The sequence below is a fragment of the Salvelinus fontinalis genome, chromosome 1 (genome assembly GCF_029448725.1).
Source record: "Salvelinus fontinalis isolate EN_2023a chromosome 1, ASM2944872v1, whole genome shotgun sequence".
Taxonomy (NCBI): domain Eukaryota; kingdom Metazoa; phylum Chordata; class Actinopteri; order Salmoniformes; family Salmonidae; genus Salvelinus; species Salvelinus fontinalis.
The window spans coordinates 52,221,940-52,243,340 of NC_074665.1; the positions used below are offsets into that span (position 1 = coordinate 52,221,940).

Here is a 21,401-nt window from a genome sequence, read left to right on the forward strand (position 1 = left end):
ACTCTTCATGATTGAAATCATGTATTCTCTATACAAAACATTTAGATCTGCAGATTGCACACTTATGCACAAGCACCATAGACACAACCTCACAATAAATCACACAAACATGAAGGTTTAATAGGAGAATCCACAACTTATCCCTGATTTAAATTTTTAAAAAAAAGCTTATATCACCAGCAGTGGCATAAGGTCATTGACATACATCACAGAACAAAGATGGTAAAAAATACATTAGTGCCATCTGGAGGACCTGTGTTAAACAACATTCAGTACCAATATGAAACATTCTTCAGACTTAAGTTAAGGCCCAAGTTCAGGGAAAAATGAGAGGAACATCTTACCTCTAAACAAAAAACACTATTTGTTTCCCTGTAAATGTACAAAACTGAGATGTAAAATTAGCTTTATGACTTGCTTTAAAAAAAGGGTCTTATTACTAAATTGTAAAAATGTATATTATAGTCTAGTTCAACCTGATACATATTTATTATAGATTTAACATTGAAAACATGGAAATAGTTTTTTGGCCTTTGTTGCATTCAGAAGGACACAGCAACCCAGACTCATTTCACCACAACCATTATTTGTGCTGCAACTCCATTACAGTGGTCATTTATTTTATTAAGAATTCTGCTGTTCTATGTGATATACTGGTAAGGACAATTTCCCAATGAGACAACCAATGGCGAGCAAGCAATTTGTTTCAAATCTCCTTTACTGGGGTAACCCAAACCATAAAAACACAACGGTAAGCAATGATCTTGCTACTATACAATAGGATACTTTTACACCAAGATAAAATGTTCGGTCACTGTGGCATTAGATGCCTGACGTTATATTTGGATGTGTCGTGATACGTGGTCATAGGTTTGTCTGCAATGCCACATGTTCCTACTCCCACCTTTCCGTCTACACTCTCCGGCGATGCAAATATACTCCTCTTCACCTGCAACAGACAATGGAAATCTCAGTAAATTGTTACATCTCTAAACATAAAAAGATAAATGACAACATAAACAATATAAAACCATATAATGGTACATATGATCATACTTCTCCTGCGAAAAAGCAACAGCTGAAAATGTGCAAATAACATTTGAAAAGTTACTTCGTTTAACACGAAGCGCACAGTCATTTTGATTTCATATGAATTTAAGATGGTAATACCTCTGCAATTTTTTAAGTCATGTCCCCCTCCATCCTTAAATAGACTTATTTAGGAATATTCAACACAATGACGTTGTTAGAATTTTGATTACAAACCGATCGTGTTATAAGAAGTCTTTGGAAGGGGCCTCCCGGGTGGCGCAGTGGTCTAGGGCACTGCATCGCAGTGCTAACTGCGCCACCAGAGTCTCTGGGTTCACGCCCAGGCTCTGTCGCAGCCGGCCGCGACCGGGAGGTCCGTGGGGCGACGCACAATTGGCATAGCGTCGTCCGGGGTAGGGAGGGTTTGGCCGGTAGGGATATCCTTGTCTCATCGCGCTCCAGCGACTCCTGTGGCGGGCCGGGCGCAGTGCGCGCCAGCCAAGGGGGCCAGGTACACGGTGTTTCCTCCGACACATTGGTGCGGCTGGCTTCCGGGTTGGAGGCGCGCTGTGTTAAGAAGCAGTACGGCTGGTTGGGTTGTGCTTCGGAGGACGCATGGCTTTCGACCTTCGTCTCTCCCGAGCCCGTACGGGAGTTGTAGCGATGAGACAAGGTAGTAATTACTAGCGATTGGATACCACGAAAAATTGGGGAGAAAATGGAAGACATGTCACTTTCTCCCCTGCCCTTCCTTCACATGAGAGTTCGCTGCCCATCTGATTATAGCCCATCGAAACTACAGCTAAACCAACTTCACACAGACATTTTATTTTACTTAACTAGGCAAGTCAGTTAAGAACAAATTCTTATTTACAATGACGACCTACACCGGCCAAACACGGACAATTGTGTGCCGCCCTATGGGACTCCCAATCATGGCCGGTTGTGATACAGCCTGGATGTAACCTAAAGACAAGATTAAATTGACAGAAGTCTGATGGGTGACCATATTATCAATTGTCAAAGAAGAAACTGATGAACAGCGAGAAATGTGTAATTGACAAAGAGAACAGAGCTTACCAAAAAGCTACTTTTCCAAATCTTACAGAGAGGTTCATGCAGCTCAGATTAATATTACCCATCAGAGAGCATATCTATGCTTTAAAAAAAAAAAAACTTTTCACAAAACTCAAATTTGAGTGGATGGGCTGTATTTCTAAAGATAACTTTTCCCATGAATAACTAGAAATCCATGCTTTCAACATGTGAGCACTCCCTGCAACATATTGCCTAGGCTACAAAGCAATGACATGCAATGACATGACACTTAAAATATGCTATTCTGTTCTTTTAAAATGCATTGTCTTAGGATCTTAAAGGCCCAGTGCAGTCAAAAGTGCTTTTCCTTTGTTTTATATACATTTCTGAACTATGAGGATGGAATAATACTGTGAAAATCATAATGCCCTTTTAGCGTAAGAGCTGTTTGAAAAGACCACCTGAAATTTCAGATTGTTTTGGTGGGATGGAGTTTTGGCCTGCCTGGTGACATCAACAGGCAGTAAATGAGTTAATCAACCAATACGAAAGAGTTCCAAACCTCTCTGCCAATAACAGCTCATTTCTAGTGTTCCCCTCCCACTCAGACATACCTAGCAAAATTCTTTCTTGAGAAATTGCCCTTTGCTAAGACACTATTTTTGACAATTTTAACTGAAATCACAGTAATATCGTTAATTAATTATTTGACATTGGAGGTAAAAACGGCTGCATTGGACCTTTCAGACATGCCAAAAAAAATTGATTTCTTTGCGATGGATATACCACTGAATTGTGGTGTTTGTGTTTTCGTTTTTAATGTACAGGAACTCAAGTCTGTTTGTTCACCCGACCTAGAATACCTCAATCAAATGCCGACCGCATTACCTCCTGAGAGAATTCTCTTCGGTCATCGTCACAGCCGTGTATATTCCCCCTCAAGCCGATACCATGATGGCTCTCAAGGAACTGCACTGGACTTTGTGCAAACTGGAAACCGCATATCCTGAGACCGCATTTATTGTAGCTGCATTTATAAAGCGAATCTGAGGAAAACACTAGCAAAGTTCTATCAACACGTCGCCCACTCCAATCGTGCTTCAAAAACTATCGACCATTGCTACTCTCCCTTCGGGGTAAGCTACAAGTCCTGCCCCACCCTCCCTTCGGCAAATCAGATCACACCTACATCCTGCTCCTCCCTTCCTATAGGCAGAAACTCAAACAGGAAGTACCAGTGGTAAGGTCTGTTCAATGCTAGTCTGACCAATCAGAATCCATGCTTCAAGATTGTTTTGATCACATGGACTGGGATATGTTCCAGGTTGTCTCTGAGAATAACATTGACACAGTGACTGAGTCCGTCAGGAAGTGTATAGGGCATGTTGTTCCCACTGACAATTAAAACCTATTCAAACCAAAAACCGTGGTTAGATGGCAAGACACTGACGTCTTGCTCCCGTACATGCTAAACACCTTCTTCACCCGCTTCGAGGGAAACACAGTGGGTCACCACTGCTCCTGTGGACTGTGAGCTCTCGTTCTCCATGGCCGATGTGAGTAAGACATTTAAGCATGTTAACCCTCGCAAGGCTGCTGGCCCAGGCGGCATCCCTAGCCGCGTCCACAGAGCATGCACAGACCAGCTGGCTGGAATGTTTACAGACATATTCAATATCTCCCTATCCCAGTCTGTTGTCTCCACTTGCTTCAAGACGTCCACCATTGTTCTTGTTACCAAGAAAGCAAAGGTAACTAAATGATTATTACCCCGCTGCACTCACTTCTGTCATCTTGAAGTGCTTAGAGAGGCTAGTTAAGGATCATATCCCCACCTTAACCAACACCCTAGACCCACTGCAATTTGCATATCGCCCCAATAGACCCACAGATGACGCAATCACCATCGCACTGCACACTGCCCTATCCCATCTGGACAAGAGGAATACCTATGTAAGAATGCTGTTCATAAACTACAGCTCAGCATTCAACAACATAGTACCCTCCAAGCTCATCATTAAGCTCGGGGCCCTGGGTCTGTACCCCACCCTGTGCAACTGGGTCCTGGACTTTGACAGGCAGCCCCCAGGTGGTGAAGGTAGGCAACAACATTGCCACTACACTGATCCTCAACACCAGGGCCTCCACAAGGGTGCGTACTCAGCCCCCTCCTGTTCCAACTCAAAAATCAAGTTGACGACACACCAGTGGTAGGCCTGATTACCAACAAATACAAGACAGCATACAGGGAGGAGGTGAGGGCCCTGGCGGAGTGGTGCCAGGAAAATATCCTCCCTTCAACAAAACGAAGGAGCTGATCGTGGACTTCAGGAGATAGCAGAGGGAGCACGCCCCCATCCACGGGGCCACAGTGGAGGAGGTGAAAAGCTTCAAGTTCCTCGGCGTACACGTCACTGACAATCTGAAATGGTCCACACAGATAGTGTGGTGAATTTCTTCAGGCGGCTGAAGAAATTTGGCTTGGCCCCTAAGATCCTCACAAACTTTTACAAATGCACCATGAGATCACCGTCTGGTATGCAGTCTACCAAATAGAGCACCAGGGGCACACTACCTGCGCTCCAGGACATTTACAGCACCCGGTGTCACAGAAAGACCAAGGAAATCATCAAGGACCTCAGCCAACCAAGCCATGGCCTGTTCACCCCGTTACCATCCAGAAGGCAAGGTCAGTACAGGTGCATCAAAGCTGGGGCTGAGAGACTGGAAAAACTTTATTTTTAGTCACCATCACTAGACGGCTACCACCTGGGCACTCTACCATGCACCTTAGAGGCTGCTGCCCTTTGTACATAGTCATGGAACACTGGTCATTTAAAAAAATGTTTACATACTGTTTTACCCACTTCATATGTATATACTGTATTCTAGTCAAGGCCTATCCTATTTAACTATTGCTGTACATATACTATTCTTCAGATGTACTACATATTCTATCCATATTGTCTCTTCATCCCATAACCACTAACACTACAGCATTGCTCTTCCTAATATTGCTTAATTCCATTCTTTTACTATTTCGATTTGTGTGTATTATTGTGTATTGTTAGCTATTACTGCACTGTATTTCGCTACACCCTCAATAACATATGCTAAATATGTGAATGCGACCAATAACCTTTGATTTGATTTAGAACAAACTAATGAAAATGCTTTTGTATTCTTTGGGGGGGGGGGGGGGGGGATGCATATTCCAATGTTACCTAAGATCTTCATAAATACAACCAAAGCACTATTTTTGCAATAGAATGTATGAAATGTATTTATTAGACTGTTAGGATGTTATTGGCTCAGGGCCCGGCATTTCTAGTGTGTAAAGTAGATGAATATACCTGTCCTTTCTTGTTCTTGTTATAGGCCTTGTTGTTAAAACTCTGCCACTTGGATTTCTGGTCTTCTCGCTCCTGTTCCAGCTCCTTCATCCTCAGCACCTTCTTCTGGGCCTTCTTCTTCTTGTACTCCCTCTGGTCTGCTATCTGCTCCTTCCTGTCATGGCGCACACACCCAAACACAAAATGTACATTTTAGATCAGCCATGGACTCTTCTGGACATCAAGAACTGGAAACAAGTGAAACTCCTGACCCAACACAGGACCTATTTAATTAACATATTCGCCGTCTCTCCTACCTAGACTTGGATTTCCCGTCATCCTCAGAGTGCTTGCCCTCCTCGGCAGGCTTGAGGTTCTGCAGTGGCACCACCTCTGCGTTCCCGTAGCCGGAGAATGTGATGGCCGCCGTGCCATTCTCACCATCTATCTCCTCAATCTCAGCTTCATACACCCTGTCAAAGAATCCCGGCTGTAAGCAGGTGAGTACAAGCAAGACTCAAGCCCTTCTACACAATTATAAAGAATTACAGATTCTAAGAGTTTCTGTTATTGTTCTTATTCATGGGCTAGGCCCTTCTTGCAAAATAGTCTTGTCATGTATACCACTGCTTCACTGAACAAATACATCTGAATAGTGTAGGTCAAATGAAGTCAAGACCCTATATGTGCAAGCAAGACGAACAAAGACGACATTGTAAAATTGGTAACGAAACAGTTGAATATTCAGGTTGACTATGGACTGAGGAGCTTCTGGGTGATACTCACTGTCCATCCTTACTCCACGCAGTCATACACCTGTCCCCAACGCTCCACCTATGTTTCAGGGGGGCTGCATCTGAGCTGTTGGCACTAGCAGTACCTTCGGAGGGCTGCGACGTCAGGAGGTCTTTTGTTAAGTCTATGACTTCCTGTGAAGGATACGTAATTGAGGTCATTCAATTCCTGGATAATAATCACATTAGACAACAGACAGACTAAGAAACATATTGACACTTAATGATGTAAAATCTCAAATGTTCATGGCCAATACAGGTGACAGATGGCTGACTAGTTACCGATAAGTCTTTCTGTAATTTGAGAAGGTCTTCATTTTCAGGGTCGGTTGATAAGGCGGCTTCCACTTGTTGCAACTGTGCTTTGTAGCTGCCCAACTGTTTCAACAAATCCTCTGACATCTGAAAATTCACAATGAAAGAGAGGGCAGGGGGGTAAAACGATACAATTGAAACAAAGCAATGGTAGCAAATAACAAGCACACATAGCCTAATAACATCATTAAGTGTTGCACATCATAGAGAATTGTTACTAGAGGTCGACCGATTATGATTTTTCACCGCCGATACCGATTATTGGAGGACCAAAAAAAGCTGATATTTGTAATAATATAATATATATTTGTAATAATGACAATTACAACAATACTGAATGAACACTTTTATTTTAACTTAATATAATACATAAATTACATATATTTAGTCTAAAATAAATAATGAAACATGTTCAATTTGGTTTAAATAATGCAAAAACAGTGTTGGAGAAGAAAGTAAAAGTGCAATATGTGCCATGTAAAAAAGCTAACGTTTAAGTTCCTTGCTCAGAACATGAGAACATATGAAAGCTGGTGGCTCAATATTCCCAGTTCTTCAATACACCCAGTTAAATAGTTTTAGGTTGTAGTTATTTTAGGAATTATAACATGTCAACTATTTCTCTTTATACCATTTGTATTTCATATACCTTTGACTATTGGATGTTCTTATAGGCACTTTAGTATTGCCAGCCTAATCTCGGGAGTTGATAGGCTTGAAGTCATAAACAGCGCTGTGCTTCAAGCATTGCTAAGAGCTGCTGGCAAACGCAGTAAAGTGCTGTTTCAATGAATGCTTACGAGCCTGCTGCTACCTACCATTGCTCAGTCAGACTGCTCTATCAAATATCAAATCAAAGACTTAATTATAATATAATAAACACACAGAAATATGAGCCTTAGGTCATTAATATGGTCAAAAACGGAAACTATAAAAAATAAAAAATAATATGGTCAAAAACGGAAACAATACATTTATTCTTTCAGTGAAATACAGAACCGTTCCGTATTTTATCGAACAGGTGGCAACCCCAAGTCTAAATATTGCTGTTACATTACACAACCTTCAATGTTATGTCATAATTATGTACAATTCTGGCAAATGAATTACGGTCACATAGTTCACAACGATCCAGGTGGCCCGAACTGTTGCATATACCATGACAATTTCCCTAGTTAATATTGCCTACTAACATGAATTTCTTTTAACTAAATATGCAGGTTTAAAAAATATACTTCTGTGTATTGACTTTAAGAAAAGGCATTGATGTTTATGGTCAGACATTTGTGCAACGACTGTGCTTTTTTCACGAATGCGCTTTTGTTAAATCATCACCTGTTTGGCGAAGTTGAAGTAGGCTGTGATTCGATGATAAATTAACAGGCAGCGCATTGATTATATGCAACGCAGGACAAGCTAGTTAACTTAGTAATATCATCAACCATGTGTAGTTAACTAGTGATTATGTGAAGATTGATTGTTTTTTTTATAAGATAAGTTTAATGCTAGCTAGCAAAGTATCTTGGCTTCTTGCAGCCACAAGGTCCTTTTGACGCTGCACTCACGTAACAGGTGGCCAGCCTGCCACAGTTTCCTCATGGATTGCAATGTAATCGGCCATAATCGGCGTCCAAAAAGGCCGATTACCGATTATTATGAAAATGTGAAATCGGCCGACCTCTAACTGTTACGTTACCTAACAAAGGGCAAAAGGGCTCTGTGGATAAAATCTGTTTAGCTTTCATACTAGCTGTGTGATCAAGCTGTCCGTAGCAAATGTGAGCAAGACCTTTAAGCAGGTCAACATCCATGAAGCTGCAGGGCCAGACGGATTACCAAGATATGCGCGGGCCAACTGGCAAGTGTCTTCACTGACATCGTCAACCTCTCCCTGACTGAGTCTGTAACACCTACATGTTTCAAACAGACCACCATAGTCCCTGTACCAAAGAAAGCGAAGGTAACATGCCTAAATGATTACCGCCCCATAGCCCTCAGTAGATATGAAGTGCTTTGATAGGCTGGTCATGGCTCACATCAACACCATCAACCCAGAAACCCTAGACCCACTACAATTCGCATACCGCCCCAACAGATAAACAGCCCTTTCCCACCTGGACAAAGGGAATACCTATGTGAGAATGCTGTTCATTGACTACAGCTCAGCGTTCAACACCATAGTGCCTACAAAGCTCATCAAGCTAAAGACCCTGGGACTAAACACCTCACTTTGCAACTGGATCCTGGACTTCCTGACGGGCAGCCCCAGGTGGTAAGGTTAGGCAACAACACATCTGCCAAGCTGCTCCGCAACACTGGGGCCTCTCAGGGGTCCACGCTTAGTCCTGTAATCCCTGTTCACCCACAACTGCATAGCCAAGCACGACTCCCAACACCATCAACTTTGCTGACGACAACAGTGGTAGGCCTGATCACCGACAACGATGAGACAGCCTATAGGGAGGAGGTCAGAGACCTGGCAGTGTGGTGCGAGGACAACAACCTCTCCCTCAATGTGATACAGACAAAGGAGCTGATTGTGGAATATAAGAAAAGGAGGGCCGAACAGGCCCCCATTAACATGGACGAGAATGAAGTGGAACGCGTCGAGGGCCGAACATCGACGAGACTGAAGTGGAACGTGTCGAGAGTTTCAAAGTCCTTGGTCTCCACATCACCAACAAACTATCATGGTCCAAACACACCAAGGCAGTTGTGAAGAGGGCACGACAACACCTTTTCCCACTCAGGCCTGAGAAGATTTGGAATGGGTCCCCAGATCCTCAAAAGGTTCTACAGCTGCACCATCGAGAGCATCCTGACCTGTTGCATCACCGCCTGATATGGCAACTCCTCGGCATCTGAACGTAAAGGCGCTAGATGGTAGTGAGTACAGCCCAGTACATCACTGGGGACAAGCTTCCTAACATCCAGGACCTACATACTAGGCAATGGGTATCAGAGGAAGGCCCAAAAAAATCATCAAAGACTCCAGTCACCCAAGTGATTATTCTCTCCACTACCGCCCAGCAAGCAGTAACAAGACGCTAAGTCTAGGATCAAAAGGCTCCTTAACAGTTTCTACTCCCAAGCAATTAGACTGGTGAACAATTAATCAAATGTTCACCCAGACAATTTACATTGATGCATAGTCACATTACATCTATGCATAGTCACAAATTACCTCGATTAACCTGTACCCCTGCATATTGACTCTGTACCGGTACCCCCTGTATATAGCCTCATTATTGTTATGTAATTTTCTTGTGATACTTTTTGACTTGATTATTTTACTTTATTTCTCGAACTGCATTGTTGGTTATGGGCTTGTAAGGAAGCATTTAATGGTAAGGCCTGTTGTATTTGGCACATGTGACAAATAAGATTTGATATAGGAAAGGGCCTTCCCCAAACTGTTGCCACAATGTTGGAAGCACAGAATAGTCTAAAAGATCATTGTATGCTGTAGCGTTAAAATTTCCCTTCACCGGAACTAAGGGGCCTCACACGAACTATGAAAAACAGCGCCAGACCATTATTCCTCCTCCACCAAACTTTCCAGTCAGGCAGGTAGCACTCTCCTGGCATCCGCCAAACCCAGATTTGTCCGTCAGACTGCCAGAAGGCGAAGCAAGATTCCTCACTCCAGTGAACAAGTTCCCACTGCTCCAGAGTCCAATGGTGGCGAGCTTTAGACCACTCCAGCCAAGGCTTGGCATTGCACATGGTGATCTTAGGCTTGTGTGCAGCTGCTTGGCCATGGAGACCCATTTCATTAACAGTTTTTGTGCTGATGTTGCTTCGGTAGAGTGTTGCAACCGAAGACAGATGACTTTTAGGTGTTACGCACTTCAGCACTCCCATTATGTGAGTTTGTGTGGCCTACCACTTCTCGTCTGTTGCTCTCAGATGTTTCCACTTCACAATAACAGCACTTACAGTTGACCGGGGCAGCTCTAGCAGGGTAGAACTTTTACAATCTGACTTGTTGGAAAGGTGGCATCCAATGACTATGCCATTTTACAGTCACTGAGCTCTTCAGTATGGGCTACTGACAATGTTTGACTGTGGAGATTGCATGGCTGTGTGCTCGATTTTATACGCCGGTCAGCAACGGGTGTGGCTGAAATAGTCGAATAAACTAATTTGAAGGGGTGTCTGCATACTTTTGGCCATGTGTAGCTACACAAATTCCAGCTGGCTAGTTAGCTTAATTGGCTATCTGGCGTAACTAGTTAAATTTCGGTGGAGGGTTAACACATTTACAGCACTCGTTTCTCAGGTAACTAACGTTAGTTCTCTTTATTTTCTTACTCTGATAGGTATCAAATCTAGTTATCAACTTTCAAATACATTTCAAATAGGCATCGCTAGCAAGAATGTCAGCTAACTAACGTTACCGCTAGATAGCTAACGTTAGTTAATTTGTAGGCCATCATCACAACACAGTGACATTTTTGCAAAAGAAAACACATTTAAAACGGCTAAATGTTCATTAATAATCTTACCTTTCTGTATGTTTCAACTGAATAAATAAGGATATTCAGATTTTACTGAAATAGGTTCTCAGAAATCAGCAAAAATAAATATCTTAAAAATAAACCGGAAATGTCGATTATTTCTTATAACATGTTATTCTCGCGATAGTAGTCTGCCAAAGTGTAATATCGCTCTTTGTCAGCAGATGGGGCTTTATCCCAATAAATTCTGTCCATGGTACTTAAAATGGACAATTGGTATTTGAATCGACACTCTAACGAATTCACTGTAAAAGGTTAACTCTGACTGTAACTCATAGGGTGTGTTCGTAAATTGTCTCCAGTGTGTCAGAGTGCGCTCTGGGTTGGTCGTAAATTCAATCTTTTCCCGTTCGTAAATTAAGAGTGATTCACTCTCGGTGTACACACTGGACGCTCTGGTGGAGGAGTAGGGTTGATCAGAGCGTTCTGACCTCACAACGGCAGTCGGCTAAATTTGGCTAGCTTGCTAGCTACGTCCAGACACAAATGAGCAACACAACGAGAGAACACCTCACGCTGACCATTGTACTTACACTAGCAGAGGTGGTCAGGCTGTTTTCATTTTACCTAGAGCATTGGTGACTGTAACCGCAGCTGAATGACGTTTTTTTTTTTTTGCTGACTATGGACACCGATCATATTCAGCGGTGTTGTGTGTATGTAAATTCATCAGTTATTCTGCGCTATGGCACATTCAGACAAGAGTGCTCAGAAGTCGGAGTAGATAGCCAGAGTGAATTTACGAAAGCACAGTTATTCTATAATATGTTGGGTGCATTCGTAACTTCCATTTGGAGTGCCAGAGTGCGCTCTGGGCGTTAGGAATTCAGAGCGTTGCCAGATTGTCCGTTTGTAAATTCAGAGCATTGTCAGATTGTCCATTTGTAGATTCAGAGTGTTTCGCTCCAGGAGCACCCAATCTAACTGGCTAAATTTGGCTAGCTTGCTAGTAGCTACCTCCAGAAACAAATGAGAGAGCACCTTACTCTGACCATTTTACTCCACTAGCAGAGCTGGTTAGGCTGTTTTCATGTTATCTAGAGCGTTGGTGTTAACTGTGCTGTTTTTTTGCCAACGTTTACTGACACCGGTCATATTTGTCCAGTGTTGCAGGTTCGTAAATTCATAAGTTATCCTGCACTGTGGCACACTTAGACGAGAGTACTCTAAAGTCACAGTAGATAGCCAGAATGAATTTACAAACGCATCATTAAATAAGAGCCGTCAGTATGTCTTCAACAAGTCATATAAGGATGTGTTCGTAAATTGCCTCCAGTGTGTCTGTTACGTAAAGTAAATTCAGAGCATTGTCAGATTGTCTGTTCATAAATTCAGAGTGTTTTGCTCTCATAGTGTTCAGAGCGCACACTGGACGCTCTGGCTGAGGAGAATGGTTTACTGACACAAGTCATATTCAATGGGTGTTGCACCTTCGTAAATGAATCAGTTATTCTGTGCTCTTGGCACACTCAGAAGAGAGTGCTCTGAAATTGGAGTAGATTAGAGTGCATAATAATATATGAAGCTATTATTTAGGCCTACTGTTTGCAGCAATTAACTTAGGCTACTTGCTGTCATTACCATTTTTTTTAACATGAAAATAAGTCATTTACAAGACGCTCTTATCCAGAGAGCCTTGCAGGAGCCATTAGGGTTAAGTGCCTTGCTCAAGGGAAAATCAACAGATCTTTCACCTAGTTGGCTCTGGGAATCTTGGATTAACTCAAGGTTCCTAGCGTCTCCGCCGAGCCAGGTAAATCTGCTTTTAGTTTTAATGCACCGTATTACTGGAACAAAATTCAAAATGCATTTCATCTTAATGTTCTGGTGTCCTTTCAGGAAATTTCAAGTATTGATTGGTGACTTATTTGTGGAGTAATGTAACTGTTTTTCTGGGTGATTTGTGATGGTTTATTTGTGCTTCCCATGACTGTGTTTTTGTATTTTAATGTGTATATACAGTGCATTCGGAGAGTATTCAGACCCCTTGACTTTTTCCACATTTTGTTACGTTACAGCCTTATTCTAAAATGTATTCAATAGTTTTTGAATCTACACACAATACCCCATAATCGCAAAGCAAAAACAGGTTTTTAGACACGTTTATCATATTTACATACGTTTTCAGACCCTTTACTCAGTACTTTGTTGAAGCACCTTCGGCAGTGATTACAGCCTTGAGTCTTCTTGAGTATGACGCTACAAGCTTGGCACACCTGTATTTGGGGAGATTCTTCCATTCTTTTCTGCAGATCCTCTCAAGCTCTGTCAGGTTGGATGGGGAGTGTTGCTGCACAGCTATTTTTCAGGTCTCTCCAGAGATGTTTGATCGGGTTCAAGTCCAGGTTATGGCAGGCCGACTCAAGGACCTTGAAAGACTTGTCCCGAAGCCACTTCTGCGTTGTCTTGGCTGTGTGCTTAGGGCCGTTGTCCTGTTGGAAGATTAACCTTCGCTCTGAAGCAGGTTTTCATCAAGGATATGTCTTTACTTGGCTCTGTTCATCTTTCCCTCGATCCTGACTAGTCTTCCAGTCCCTGCTGATGAAAAACATCCCCACAGCATCCCCAAGGCATTTAGTTTTTTGTTTTGAATAAATTAGCAAAAATGTCTAAAAACCTATTTTCGCTTTGTCATTATGGGGTATGGTGTGTAGGTTGATGAGGGGGGAAAAATGTAATACATTTTAGAATGAGGCTGTAACTTAAAAAAATGTAGAAAAAGTGAAGTATCTGAATACTTTCCGAAAGCACTGTGTATATATATATATATATATATATATATATATATATATATATATATATATATATATATATATAGTTTGGGTTCAATGTGTATATTTGCGTTGTATATACAGGGTGCATTTGTAAAAGTGACCCAGGTCTCAATATGTCTTCCCTGTTAAAATAAAGGTTACATTTAAAAAAGGTATATATTGGAACCAGCGACCTTTTGGTTACTGGCTCAACAACTAGGCTACCTGAGATTATGAAATAAGATTACTAATATCTCATGTGGTTCATTAATAAACACTAGCCTAGACATAGTCACAAAATACAAAATATATAGATATATCTGCAGAATATTTGGAATGACAAGGTATTTTGTCAATGTACAATTGGGAAAGCAACAATGAAACTCTTCTGTAGCTCCGATAGTAATTGGACCCCGCCCATTATTCCCACTAAGATATACTGACTAGGGAGATGAGGCTCAACACCATATAAAAAGCGGCAATCCCCTCCTCTGCCACATACATATCTGCTTCACCAACTACTGTTTCAGTGGTAGAGAAATATAATCCTGTCGATGCTATTCCATGCACAACGTGGGACAATTTTAAGTGTTTGAAGCTCGAAGGCAGAGGATAACGAATTACCACTTTTTTCCTGAATGTGTAAATGGAGAAAACTACGTTTTTGGATGCTGGAAAAAAAAGGAGTAAAACCACATTTTGAGATCATTTGTATGTGAGATTGTTGATATGACATTCTCCCCAGTGGGCAAAAATTAAAGGCTACGTTATTGTGGGACGCTTAATTAACGAATGTGCCATAATAGTGGATTGGTTGACTTATCTTGTAAGGACCCCAGCTTCATCCTTATGGGGTGTGATAACTTGACCAACAGCAACAAGACTTTGCCTGGCAGGCTCCCTTATACTGTGCAGACTTCTGTGCCTCTGACAATACTGGTGGGTATCCTTATTCTTCTCACAGTGTTCGGTAATGTCCTAGTGGTCATTGCTGTGTTCACCAGCCGGGCCCTAAGAGCCCCTCAGAACTTGTTTTTAGTGTCCTTAGCATGTGCAGACATTCTAGTGGCCACTCTGGTGATGCCCTTTTCTCTGGCTAATGAACTGATGGGATATTGGTACTTTGGTCAAGTGTGGTGTGAGATATACCTGGCCCTGGATGTTCTGTTCTGCACCTCGTCCATCACGCATCTGTGTGCCATAAGTCTGGACAGATACTGGTCAGTCACTCAAGCCATTGAGTACAACTCGAAAAGGACACCACGCAGGATCAAATGTATAGTTTTATTCGTGTGGGTGCTGGCTGCTATTATATCATTCCCACCTCTCATTTCAATGGAGAAGGAAGGAGCCAAAGAGGAGGGTCCCACATGTAAGATCAATGAGGAGAAGTGGTACATCATATTCTCCAGCACCGCCTCATTCTTCGCCCCCTGTGTGATCATGATTCTGGTGTACGTTCGAATTTACCAGGTTGCAAAGAATAGAACTAGGGCCCCTGCGGGTGAAAGGAGAAGGGAAAACAATAATCCAGATAAAAGTCAGTATGGCTTAGTTCAGCAGGACCCCCTGGAGAGAAGGAACAGAGAAGGACGTAGAGATGGAGGGGAGGAGGGTGAGGAGGTCAATGGAATCGACGTGGAGGAAGAGTGCTCCTCGTCTGATGGGAATGAGAACCAGTGCTCCATCAAAATGAAGCTGAGAAAGGGAAAGACCAAAGTGAGTCAGGTGAAACTAGAAGACCCGTCCCCTAAAGATTATGATGCACACCAGTGTGTGAAAGTGAGCCGGTGGAAAGGAAGGCAGAACAGAGAGAAGCGCTTCACCTTTGTTCTGGCTGTGGTCATGGGAGTGTTTGTTGTCTGCTGGTTCCCCTTCTTCTTCACGTACACACTCACCGCCATATGTGAGTCCTGCTGTGTCCCTGAGACATTGTTCAATTTCTTCTTCTGGTTCGGATACTGCAATAGCTCGCTGAATCCAGTCATTTACACTATTTTCAACAATGACTTTAGGAGGTCTTTCAAAAAAATCCTTTGCAAGAAGGATAGACGAGGGCTATGAATATACTTGTTTTGGACTAGCTACTGTTTCTTGTCTGAATACAGATTTAATTGTTTACAAGTTGGAGTCATGTACAGTTTCTCATGGAAAGAAAATATACCTATTGGGAAATACTTGTTTCATCAATTTTGTACACGTGTGTCAATGTACAACAGTTTTGAGATCATTACAATCTTTAATCCCACCACATACATTTACATGTATTTGACATTCCATGTTTATTACTTCATGCTTATGTAGTGAGGCAGCTGGCTTGTATCTCCATGGAGGATGCTTAATGTTATTATGTAGGCTATAATTCAGTCATGCATAATCGATTAGCTGTGCAGATTAACAAGGAGCATATGTATGTATAATGAATAAACATATTTAAACGTGTATTCAATTTTACAGTATGTTCTATCAGTGTATGTTCGTTGGGGTACCCATTGAGTTTTAGGGGTATTGTTGTACATTAAGTAAATGTTCCAGAAAACAAATACTCAAACTTACAACACTGCACTCTAATCGTTTTCATTGCATTCTACTTATTGAATAAGGACAATCATGTTTCAACCACAACTGCGTTTCCTTCATGTACCATATTGCACAGAGGCACAGACCCAGAGGATCCAACAGAAAGAGATAACCTGGGTTCCCACAGGGCAAGATAAACTGAATCATCTACCGTGTCCTTATCAGTAGAGAAGAAACACCATGCCAATAATCCACCCACGATCAACAGATTTTATGGTGTATACTGTATACAGTGTATTCTTTTTTATAATCTTTCACGCACAGCCTGCCAATATTCATGATGCACACAAAAGAAAAAGAGGTTATCACTTTTTTAAAGTTAAACAGTACATTAAGTGATGGATGTTGGATTTCTGCCATCAGAGAGAAGTTAATTATGTTAGTGATGCACATGAGTCACTGCAACCCCTGTCGATGAGCCATAGCAAAATTAACTCTATTGCTCATAAATCAAAATGTGCATGCAGTTGCCTTCACTTCCCTCTTTCTGGGGTCTTGCATTTACTTTATCGCCACCATTTCAGGGATCTTGAAAAAACAATAGAGGAACTCTATCGCCTTATCGATGTGACTGAAATAAAACGGGTTTCCCATACTATAACAGTAATTGTTCTGCTTACATTATCACATAAGTGAGAATTATGCAACATGCTGTGGAACTCTCCATAAATTCATCACACAACATGTTCTGTTGCTCATCAGGCTAATCGGACTAGAAATGGTCTCTGTATGAAATAAGCCTTTGTATAAAAACTTATTTGAGAATGACATATTATGAACACGAGCAGGGGAATATAGCACTGAAATCAACACGAAATGGCAGAGAATCAACATGAACATGAACATTACATAAAGCCCTATTCAGGAGGGCCATTGGAACATAAGTGTATTCTGAGGAGCCATTATCTCCTTGTGTTTCATCGTCTTCTCTCAAGTGGGTGATGAAACTCTCATTAAAACAAATTGCATTGCCTTCAAAGAGCCTCCCCCCACCAAACTACCAGTGAGAACAATGCAAATGAAATGAGAGGGAAAGTATGCCTACAAGGTAATGGCTGGCACAACAATATTGAACACAGCTCAGTTCAGCTCAGCAGAAATGATAATGCTACAGTTGCAGATATCATTAAATCCTTCCCCCAAGTCAAACAAGAAACATATCAAGAGCCAAATGTTATTGGCCCTGCACTCCAAACATTAAGGTGCGTGTAATTGCATTGTGATGTAATATTCACAGACTTATTTAGGCCGGCCTTGACGTCAGACAGTTTCTTTGATTAGGATTATCTTTTCTTCTGTGGAAACATTAGAGCCTAGTCAATGTTTTTCCCTTTGAAATCCGTTTGCACTGGTTCTTCTAGTGTTATACTGTACAACAGAATTATGGTGGCATTCTCATTATCAGTTTAAATATGTGTTATTTCATTTGAATGTTTTTGCCAGTGAAGGAAGGCACACAGTAAAATACACACCATTAGGGATTATCATAACTCAGCTCCAACAGTCCTTTCTTATTCCAATAGATAGAATATGCCTCAGCTACAGCAGTTCTGCTGTTTAACATTCCTGTGGTACACATACTTGGGTTTAGCCATGTAGCCAGTCTTAAAATACAACAACTATTACTCACCAGTCACCGCAGATGTTAAACTCTAGACCCATCTTTGATGGATTCCCACGAACCATCTGACATGTCAAATGTACACAACAAAACCCACTGGGCACAAACTGGTTGAATCAACATTGTTTCAATGTAATTTGTCATCATATTGTGACATTGCATTGGGATATAGCTACTGTTTTTGTGCGTTTTGCGCTTGAAGACCATTAAAAACAAAAACACATTTGAAACGGAAGTGGTCACACTTTCCCATCAGATTAGAGGGAAGATTTGTGTAGTCTGTAGTTTGCACCCCTCTCCCCATTCTGTTCCATCATCCTCCATCATCATCCTCCTGAGGCAGGTGTCAGATCTGCAGGAAATGGATCACTCATGACTTTTTTGCCTCTAATGTTAAAAGCCCATTCAGTTAACACAATAGATTGCCTCCTATCAGAGTAAAGGACCAAGGGAGAGGGCAGGAGAGAGAGAGCGAGAGACAGATGGAGAGACATAATGAATATGTTGCCTGAGAAACTCAGATCCTCTAAAGATGTAATTTGCTTGACTTCCCAAAATCTGCAGAGGATATGGAATATATCCGAAGTCATTAGCATTCATCGTGTTTAGCTTCTGGATGTTCTTAGTTCTTTTAATCAAAATAACAACCAGGAGAATAATGAAGGCATGTGCCATGCATTGCCAGCTGTGCATACATTACAATTAAACGTTTTGGTTGAGCAGTTTTTAACAGATAATAAAAAGGTTGAATGTGAATGCATGTATATTAATCTCAATTGCTCAAAGTAGTAAGAGGAAATTGTGGAAACAAAGACAGTATTTGTTGAACCTTTGACTAGATGAAGCAGTTCTTCCTACAGTTGATAAAAGTAATGCGGTCATCACAGATAAGTTATGCTCTTTTAAACATGTATTTGCAAAACAATTATGGCCTTTTAACCTAAAATCACTTTGATTTAGCATAATTTCAACACTGAGTTTTTATTCTTCCTGGTTACGCTAGCACTGTAGCACTATCCTCATTGCCACACTTTCACACACATACACTTTTTCTTCTGGGTTTCCGTCAATTATTTATTTCCCTCGAACAGGGCCGCAATTTATGGCTATGACACCCAGGCTTGTATGCTTTATAAGCTGTGTATGGCAGTAGTTCCCACGATTTTCACATTGATCTCAAGTCTGCCTCTCCCCATTTAACTCCCTAAGCCACATTAAGTCACAGTGATTCTGGAAAAGTCGACTGTACTGTGTCTGAAACATTGCTGGTGTAGTCAGTGCTGGAGGGGGTTTCACGCACTGAGGAGAGGGTCAAACACAATACTGAACAGGTTTAGGGGAGGAGCGCCTGTAAAATTTTGAAAAAGTATGAAACCAAGGCAAAAAGTGTCAGAACACATGCCAGGAATACTGAGAGGGTAAAGCAGTGTATCGAATCAAACAAAGAACCTGCAAGACCAAAACAAAGTGTAGCTGCTATCATAATTGAAATGGCTTGGAAAGGTCAACATATTGATATGAATGCCATGAGAAGAGAGGTGGATTATCATCAGCATATACTGAGCAGAAGAAAAATAAGTAGCAGGAGCGCTTTAGGTATTCCAAAACAAGTACAGGTGCTCTTGGCGGGGAATAGTACTAGAAAAGCTAAAGAGAAATTTGAGGCACTTGTGTGAGTTTGAAAGTTAAAAAACACTTCATGTGTGGGCCAAGCAATTTAAAAAATAAAATACACCAACATATATCGGCTCACGCCTTCATCAGAGTTTCGGACACCCTGATGAAGGCTTAATTAAGCCAATACACATTGTTGTATACACTGAGCAGAGTTGTGCCAATATATATCATGAATAAAAAAATATTGATAATGAATTGAAAATACCGAAAATATTGAAAAATCAAATACTCATCTATGGACCATCTCTGAAAAGAGATGATTCCTGATCCTTGAGTGCACATAAGTAGATTAGTGTACATTTGATTTGATGGGCACATAGATTTATTCATTTCAGTCTTTTCTTTGTATGCAGTAGGATAGGCTATATTGTGTTGGGGCTATTGCAGTATTTGTTTTAATGTAAGGACATACAGCAAAAGTACCTCTATTGCCAAACAGTACCGTATCACTGCCAAAATTAATGAAATAGCAACAGCACGTTGATTGTGTGTTTATGTACTAGAGTTCATTTCCAATATTCTTGAGATTTAGCAGATATAACATATGGTACATTAACCATTTTCTACGCCTCTACCTCATTGATGACAAACTTATTATACACAGTGGAGATAAAAAATTCTACCACTGTAATAGCATAGTAAGTTGAAGAACTTAATGTTTGTATCTTGGCATTCCCTTCAGATTTTATCTGAATGTGATACAATGGTTAATTATATTTTTTATCTCTGCAGCACAGCACCCACCTCAGGGGACAGTTCTACATAGAACCAATGCATACAGTATATTAGGTAGCATTACGGTATTGGGAATTGGATAGTCCAATCTGCAAATGAGCTGCCAAGCATAGTTTCTACTATTGAAGTGCTCATCCATCTGCTTCTCTGCTGTGTGACTGCTTGATAGAATGAAAAAGAGCACTACTAAATCAAATTAAATTGTATTTGTCACATGCGCTGAAGTAAAAAATAAAAGAGAAACAATAAAATAACAATAACGAGGCTATATACAGAGGGTACCGGTACAGAGTCAATGTGCGGGGGTTCAGGTTAGTCGAGGTAATGTCTACATGTAGGTAGGGGTAAAGTGACTATGCATAGATAATAAACAGCGAGTAGCAGCGGTGTAAAAAAAAAGGGGGGGGGGGGGTCAATGCAAATTCCCAGGTAGCCATTTGATTAGCTGTTCAGCAGTCTTATAGCATGGGGGTAGAAGCTGTTAAGAAGTCTTTTGGACCTAGACATGGCGCTCAGGTCCCGCTTGCCGTGTGGGAGCAGAGAGAACAGTCTATGACTATGGTGGCTGGAGTCTTTGTCAATTTTTAGGGCCTTCCTCTGACACAGGTATAGAGGTCCTGGATGGCAGGAAGCTTGGCCCCAGTGATGTACTGGGCAGTACACACTACCCTGTGTAGGTTTTATGGGTATTATGACTCATACTGTGGTACTCGTGAGCAAACATTCCTGTAGGTGGCAGTAAATCACAAACCTTGGCTTTATACATGTTTGAACAACATTAGCTGGCAGTATGCACCCTTTCCGTTTGCCAACTAGATGTAGTAGAAAAATATGGAGATGGCCACAATGGAGATAGCCTCAATGGCACTGCCCGTGCGCTCACAGATGCCATAATGTGACATACACTGAGTGTACAAAACATTAAGAACACCTGCTCTTTCCATGACATAGACTGACCAGGTTAATCCAGGTGACAGCCATGATCCCTTATTGATGTCACCTTT

General features: G+C 41.5%; 2 protein-coding genes across 2 annotated transcripts; one reads left to right on the plus strand and one right to left on the minus strand.

Moving 5' to 3' along the window:
- Nucleotides 1–99: 99 nt before the first annotated feature.
- LOC129857494 (survival of motor neuron-related-splicing factor 30-like) lies at nucleotides 100–11,185 on the minus strand. Its single transcript, XM_055925817.1, has 6 exons — nucleotides 11,020–11,185; nucleotides 6,479–6,598; nucleotides 6,189–6,331; nucleotides 5,720–5,875; nucleotides 5,424–5,577; nucleotides 100–949 (listed from the first exon to the last, which is right to left on the minus strand). The coding sequence occupies exons 2-6, from the start codon at nucleotides 6,596–6,598 to the stop codon at nucleotides 812–814; spliced, it is 711 nt and encodes a 236-aa protein (XP_055781792.1). The 5' UTR covers nucleotides 11,020–11,185; the 3' UTR covers nucleotides 100–811.
- A 2,681-nt stretch (nucleotides 11,186–13,866) lies between these two features.
- LOC129857501 (alpha-2A adrenergic receptor-like) lies at nucleotides 13,867–16,226 on the plus strand. Its single transcript, XM_055925828.1, has one exon. The coding sequence runs from the start codon at nucleotides 14,577–14,579 to the stop codon at nucleotides 15,846–15,848; it is 1,272 nt and encodes a 423-aa protein (XP_055781803.1). The 5' UTR covers nucleotides 13,867–14,576; the 3' UTR covers nucleotides 15,849–16,226.
- Nucleotides 16,227–21,401: the final 5,175 nt, after the last annotated feature.